The 7,860-nt window shown below is 37.9% G+C and overlaps 1 protein-coding gene across 4 annotated transcripts in view; it reads right to left on the bottom strand.

Annotated features, from left to right (window-relative positions):
• Positions 1–7,860, bottom strand: part of ZNF536 (zinc finger protein 536) — a 352,630-nt gene that overhangs the window by 186,431 nt on the left and 158,339 nt on the right. For all 4 annotated transcript variants that reach the window (XM_032987164.2, XM_032987165.2, XM_032987166.2 and 1 more), the window contains one exon: positions 2,634–4,805. In XM_032987164.2, coding sequence (XP_032843055.2) covers positions 2,634–4,803 — 2,170 coding nt within the window. In that variant the 5' untranslated portion in view covers positions 4,804–4,805. The remainder of the gene's footprint in view (positions 1–2,633; positions 4,806–7,860) is intronic.

The following is a 7,860-nucleotide window of genomic DNA, read 5'->3' as shown; positions in this document are numbered from 1 at the left end:
TGAATTCAGAACTACTATCATGTTAAGAGCACCAATTTATAAAGAAGAATTCATTGGTTAAGATCTGAAAAAATAGTTTCTCAGGCCCTACTGACCCAGTTTTCAACAAAAAAGAATCAAGTGATGCAAATTAAGTTTTGAGACATTGTTATGCAGTCTGAGAAATTTGTAAAACTGTGTTTTGCGGTAATTTCTTAATAGAAGATTCAATGACTACTTAATTCTCCCCTCTGCAAAAAATCTGATTTCTTTATATGCTACAGGTTTATTTTTCACAGGTAGTGATAAAATACACACTCCATAATGACGAAAAGTTCCAACACCAACACGGCAATAACATTCAATTTTAAAGTACTAAAGAATACTTACATTTTGTTCTGGTAAAATGTATTACTCTTTTCCTTTCATCTGATTAAGAAGTTATAAAAACATGCACACTTTCCATGATAGGATGTATGACACTGAGAGCCTTCCTAGATTTACTAGTAACATACTAAAGGAGACAATCAGATATTAATATAAAAGGTCTCTTTTTCTTCAGTAAAAATGAATGTGCTTCTAGCAACTGTTACTGCATGTATTTTGCTTTCATTTTTATATGATTCAGTATAACTGCATCAGGTGTGAAAATAAATGTTTTAAATAAATTGTAGTTTAAGTTAAAAATAATTTTAAATTAGTGGCCAGAGAGAAAAGAACACTGTGGTTTTATCTTTTGCCTCTGAAGATAGGAAAAACTTCCCACAACAATACATTTAATGAACCAGAACACTTGGAATTAAAGTTTTCAGAGCACTCAAAACACACCAACTTTCACATGCATTGTTTTGAATCCTCTTCAATCTCTATCAGTTCAGCCTCACTCAGAAGATTCTGAGGCTCTTTTTTTCCAAACCTTTCCAGACAGCCCTGGAAGATTTTGGACAGAATTTAAACAATTTCAGGTTCTTTTCTTTCAGATCCTTCCATGCATTGCAAAACAAAAGTGATCTTTCTGTATTAAAGAGGAGCACTCCTCCCCACACACCAATGTGTAGGATTTTTGAAAGTGAAAGTTAGAAAAATAATCTTCATGCTGACATATTTTCAATCCTCTTAAAACAATCCCAACAACTATATATAGTATGAAATTAGCTCTTGCCTTTTACCCTTGTTCCTACATAGAATTTTCTAATGTGTCTCACCAGTAATAAATTGTAAACGAGGCTATGACTCTAAGAGTAGACAGTGTGTTTCATGGGTATTTAAACAACAGCATTAAGTACTATAGGAATCTGTGGAATGTGGAGTGCAGATTTATGTGTCTTAACAATTTCTTTACTGGTTTGTAATAAGCCAGCAAACTAACACTTTATTTTTATATTAATTTGGCCTCAGAAGTAGAGTATACTGGAGCATGACAAGAACAACAAAAACAAACTGGCATATACTTAATAACTGTAACAGTGAATTGCCTCCAATACTGAAATATTTATCGAAACTGGGGGAAAAAAAGCTAAAAAGAATTACCCTCAACAGCCTGCTCCCAGCTCTTTAACAGTGGGCAATGTAATGCCTTAAGGTACCTCAAACTGTCTTTCATTTTCTAGACTTAATGGCTGATTGCAGAAATCAATGTTGCCATTAGTAACAGAGTATTTGTTATGGCATGATTTCCTCTGTTGTTAGGCTTGCAGAATGATTACAGTATTAGTGAGGTGCTTTCTTTATAAAGGGCCAAAGATATAACTTTCAATTTACTATCCATTAGTAAGTGACTTTGGAAATATACATGAGGCCAGAAATCTTACCTGTTATTACTTGAAGATTTTATTTCAGCAGTCATAGGCTAGTAACTTTAAAAATTGCACCAGGAAGCTCAATATTTTATAGACATCTCCAATGAAATATTATCTGCTTTGCTATTTTATACACAGCAAGTTAACATGACATACAATGCAATTAAAATGTTTCAGTCCAATTTCTATTTTTCTTTCAAATAGATGTGAATTAAGCAGAAGGCTTCATACATGTTAAAATGTGCACATAAGTTAAAGTACTGTCAAAAAGTTAGTAATTTGTATTTTTGAATCTCTTTTTAATCAGTACGGTAGCCAGATACAAGTACATAGCTAAGTAACTGATGTGGTTGTGGGAATAAAGGCAATCAGTGAGGTTAACCAACACACTGTTTATTAATCCCATTTCTTTGACCTACAGCTCAAAGAAGGCATCTTTCCTCACCATTTTACATGGAGGACATGCAAAGATCTGCAGGAGAGACACCAGGAATAAAAGAGGAGAAAAAAAGAGAAAAACACCTTCCAAAACCTGGAGGGAGAGGCCCTGGAAGTGACACTGCCATTGGTGACTACGGACCCTGCACACTGCTGCCGTGGCGAAGCATGGGGTGGCTGACGTGGCAGCAGAAAGGCTAGGAAACCTGCCCTTGGAGGGGAGAAAAGGGTGAGCCGCGAATTAACCTCAAAGGCATTGCGGGAACCCAAACACAGATGTTCTGTCATATAACACACCATCCCTGAGGACTGCTAGGAAACAACCTAACAAGAGAATGCATAAACTACTTTGCTGCTGTGATTTCAGATACAGCCACGAAGCTTTCAGTGCAGAGAGGAAAGAAGAAGTTAGCATACCTGAAGAGGAGGGTGAGGAAGGATGTGGGCTGTCCTCCTGGGCACTACCCGTCTGCGAGAGACCCCCACCTACTCCGCTTTCTTCAGTAATGTTAGAGGACCCTGGTGTTGTCGACCTGCTGACAGACTGAGACTCTTGATCACTTCCAGACCCACGTCGTTCATCAAGACTACCTTGAACTATTTCATCTTCTCCTTTCCTGTCTCTTTTGTGAACCCTGGAGTGAACAACCACTTGGTGGTATGTTCTAAAAACCCTTCCGCAGTCCGGGCATTCAGTTGGCTTTTCTTTTACGTTTCCATGACTTTGTAAGTTGTAATCGAGTCCCTGGTTCATACCATGTGACAAAAAATCTCTACTGCCTTCTAAAGGGTCTAGTTTGTTTGGCAAGTCTCTCTGATTGCCCATTTTAGTGCTGTGAACCAAATCAGCAGGCATTTTCTGCTTAGAGCCATCTGCTCCTACTAACACATACTCCCGCTTCTCCTTATCAAACATAACTCCAGCATTTGCCAAAGTGTCTTCATGGCTGCGCTGTATCTGCTGCTCTTTAGACAAAAAGCCATGTTCCATGGCCATTCCCCTTGCCATAAGCTGCCAGGCCTGATAGCTGTTTACTGGATCCATCTCTGCTGCTTTGGCGGCAGCTTGTAACCTTTCTATACAGCTGGATTTCAGAGGAGGCACCAGATTGAGACAGCCCAATAAAGAATGTTTATCCCCTTCAGCAATACTGTGGCCAATGCCAGAAATGGGTGAAAGGAGCTTCCCTAAGACTTCTTTCTCTTTCATGGGCATATCTCCTTTGTTATAGATTTGATTTTGTTCACTTAAACTTGCTTTGTCGGGAGGAAGAAACCCACTCTGCAAACATGACAGGTATCTTGAATATAAGTTTGCATGAGCTTCCTGGGACATGCTGCTGATGGAGACAGGTACTTCAGGATCATTAGGAGATTTGTTCTTTACAGATAACTTATTCAGGTGAACTTTCATGTGATTTTTAAGAAACCAAGGCTCTTTGAATCGCCTCCCACAGATCTGACAGCAGTGTTCAAAGGAATCCTTGTGCTTTCTCATGTGGCCTTTTAGGAACCAGGCTTGGCTAAACACTTGGCCACACACCTCGCAACGAAACTCATTGGTGGATTGCTCCCCATTCCCGTTGGAGCCCTGGCCCTGTGCTGACTCTGCAGTTATGTGAGCCTTCTCCACGTGGCTGATCAGCTCCTCCTCCTGTGAGGCAGCAAAGTCACACAGGGTGCACTTGTAAGGCTTGTGCAAGATCCTTATGTGCCTGTCCAGCTCTTCTCTCTTCTTAAACTTGCCTTTGCAAAACGTGCATCTGAACCCAGCTGTCTGAGCAACAACTTCTTCCTGGACACTGACTGGCTTTGGAGAGGGAACAGGGTTTGAAATATCAGGTGTGCTGTGATTAGCTGGCACAGACAAGTTACAGTTTGCGAGAGGCATTGGCTGGGTGTGCTGTTGTGCTTTCACATCAGGTCGTGGCTGCAAGAGGCTGCTCTTCATCTGTTTGTCCCGAAGAATTGCTCTCTCTTCCAGCTCGTGTAAAAGTCTGTTTTCTTCTCGGACTCTTCCACGACCTTTGCCAAGGTTTCCAAGCTTATGAGTACGCAGGTGTATCTTCAGGTTGCCTTTCTGAGCTGCTCTGTGGTCACAGTATGGACATTTAAATGGTTTCTCTCCAGTATGAGTTCGCATGTGTAGTGACAGGATGCTGTTAAATCGAAAGCGTTTCCCACAGAGGGGACACGGGTACTTTCTGTTCTTCCTGGCATCATCCTCTATATCACTCATCTGAGACATAATCCCTAGGTTTTGTCCATTTAAGAACTGCTGCAGATCCACGCGCCCATTCAAACTGGTATCGACCTCTCTATTGAGTTGGTTTGCCAACAGTGCCATCTGACTGCTGATGGGCTGGTTTGCTATGGACATGTGGCTTTTGTCTTCTAGTGGCGCTGACGCCTTCTCCTCTGGATTCTGCCTGTTCTGGAGCTCCGGGAAGGCATGGCTGAGCTGGGAAGTGATCTGGTGCAGCTTTTGGCTCATTGAATACTGCCCATTGAGTATGGTGCTGTTGAGATGGGTGTCAGCTTCTGGCACAGCTGAAGAAACACCAAGGCACAAACTAGCTTCCTCCATCTCTGAAAATCAGAAGATATTTTAGATTCAGACTGTGAAAGAATGACAAGCATTGAATCACTGACTTACAATTTGCATTTTATGTTTTACCTACTCATAATAATGCAAAGGAATTAGTGTAAAAACAATAAAAAGTGTATTAAATGCCAACTGTGCTACACAATTTTGATCATACATGTACTTTCATCATTCTGCATGTTTACCAATAACCATTAATTACTCTCTTAAAATATGCTACAATTTCAAAATCTAATTATTACAGAAGGGGCAAAGGCTTTTACTACCTCCCTTGTCTTTCTTCTTGTGAAATTGCACCTGTTTACATTTCTAAATCTATAGAAAAAGAAATGTTATGCATCTCTCCCATTTCCATTAGAAATGCCAGGAAAAAAAAAAAAAAAAAAACACAAAACCAAAACCAGAAATCCATTTGTAACTTTCAGTTCCATTAACCATATTCAATATATTACACATTCTACAATGAGAAAGATAGTTTTATGATTTGACAAAAAAACAATGGTATGATATTTACTGGTGTACAATAAAACAAGATAATGTTTTGGGAAAAAATAAAGTAAAGGACAAGCTTTAGAACAATAAAAGGGATTTTGCTTTAGTCAACAAAAAGTGCAGTAATATCTCATTAAGCTGATTAGTATGCTGCTTAGAAACAGTACTAGGTGCTGTAACACATGATTATAATCATAAAAATCCTTCAGTGTTTGCAAGTAAGCATTAACGAGGTATATTAAATTTTAAGGAGACTGCGACTAGCTGCTTTGTAAACCTCTGAGATTAAGATTTAACCCTTCTGTTACAAAACATTGTTATTTTGTCATTTTGAAACTGAGCCCATCAGAAGGCACATAAATTATCTTCTGTCAAGTCTTTTAATTCATCATTGAGAACCTTCAGATTTCAGTTCTTAGGAAAACTTGCCAGATTATAGAAGGAATATCTCTATCTTCGATGGGAAGACGTGATTTAAGGCACTCTGATTTGTTTTAAAGAGCTCTCTTACGGAACTAGATAAACCCAATTAAAATCTGGGGAAGGTGTTGTGGAAAGCCTCAACAAGTTTAAGAATTTTAATAACTTTCCTAATACACAACAATGACTACAAATTGTACCTACACTATGTATATTGCAGAAAATTAGAATTCAAAGCTGTTTGTTAAACACAAACTGTTCTGGTCTGCATAATTGTCCACAATAATCTTCTATCCTTGCCACTTCTCTACTCTATACAGAAATAATGTATCTATAAAATTCTATTTAAAATATAAAGTTTTACATTAATAACTCTCCAAATAGATGATGCTATAAAGTTATACTTGGACATAATTAAGATCTGTGTTGTTCAGTGGAGTGATTTAACAATTTATTCACTAATGATATTCTGTATGTTATTGAATAATTAATTTAGTCAACTTTCTGTTTGGCTTTAGCGAAAAGTACTTCCCAGCTATGACTTGTACGGAGGCTACAGGCACACTCCAGGTGGACATCATTCCTTACACAGCTTCATAGCGGCCACTTGCTAGACAATTTGAGACCCAAATCTGGCACATACTTAAAATGCAAGTAATTGTGTTCATAGGAGTAGTCCAGTAGACTTCAAAGGGTGACTCTTGCAAGCAAAGTTATACACACACTTATGTATTTGCAGGATCAGGGCCTAAAAAAAAACCCATGGGTGGTCTCCAAGAGGAGATCTGTTTGGTTCTCAACAGGATGACTGAAGTTCTGATACAATTCAGATATCCTAAGAAGTAAAAGGGGATGTGTATATTCATGTGTACTAAAGATGAACATGAGCTACAAAATTTTGCTCATATGTAAAGCAGATATTTTTCAAAGTTTAACAGTGCTCAGATTCAGATTTCACATCAGGGACCCATTACTTACATACTGTCAATGTTATTATTTATAAAAATATTAATGACATCAAGTATATAAAAGAAAAAGGCTTATACCTATAAGCTGTTGACTGCACTTAAGTTTAGCTTGCAGTATCTGATTTCCAAAGGTAGGTGAACATAGTCAAGCTAGGGGTTCACACAAGGCCATGTAGTAAACAAATGAAATTCTTGGTTTCCATGCAAGTTTTCTGTACAGCAGACCACAATCATTCAAAATATGGTACATACAAACACATTTTTTTTTTTAATTTTGAAAGTTGGCTTAACTTTTGAAACAAACCAAATTTCATATTCAAAAGGATTAGCTAAACATTTGAGTTGTAGTGCTTAGGCCTGCCACTGCCTGGAGTTGAGTAAAATTTTGAATATTTGCCTATGCATTTCTTGAAAAAAAAAAAAAAAAACCAAACCGAAACAAACAAACAGAACAACAACCACCCAAATAACCCCCCCAAAACAACCCAAGAAAACCCCCAAAACCATAATCTACTTTCTGTCTGGATTCCACATACCACAGGCGTTATTTCTCCTCATGATGCTTAAACAATGCAGGTTGGCAAACAAAAACATAAATATTGAAGAATTGCATTGCATGTAGAAACACATACATATATTGAAGAGGGTTTAGAAAAGTCTTTGTGAATTGTCATTATTCTACAACAGCTTGAAAAATACAGTCTAAATTTCATTTATTCAGTTGACCTCAATGGGAACTGGTGCCTTTACATGCTCAGTAAGGTTTGGGTAGTTAATTTTAGCATTTTATGCTCTATCGAAGTTTGGAAATGCTGACAGATCCCAGTGGAGTTTATTAATTCTGATGTTTAACCCTAAGTATCAGTTCAAACGTATGGTTATTTGGATTGGGGAGGGGAGAGGGAGTTGTAGTTGAGATTTTAAGTTATTCTGTGGCTCTTTGGAAATGATAACTTTATTAAAGTAACAACAGCAGTTGTAGTTGGAACACAAAAATTTTTTTTTGCTATTTTATGTCTTCCACAAACATACAGACACATATAATGCAGAATACAGATAGGATGAGTCAAAAAAAAAAATCAAGAGGAAGACCAAACCCATAATTTTTTACTTAAGAACTAATACTTTTGGATCAAGTCTGGGGAGCCTGACCCACACA

Source organism: Tyto alba, unplaced genomic scaffold (assembly GCF_018691265.1).
Source record: "Tyto alba isolate M040663 unplaced genomic scaffold, T.alba_DEE_v4.0 Super-Scaffold_26, whole genome shotgun sequence".
NCBI classification, from domain to species: Eukaryota; Metazoa; Chordata; class Aves; order Strigiformes; family Tytonidae; genus Tyto; species Tyto alba.
The sequence above is the reverse complement of the archived record's forward strand: the minus strand, read 5'-3'. Positions and strand labels throughout refer to the sequence as shown.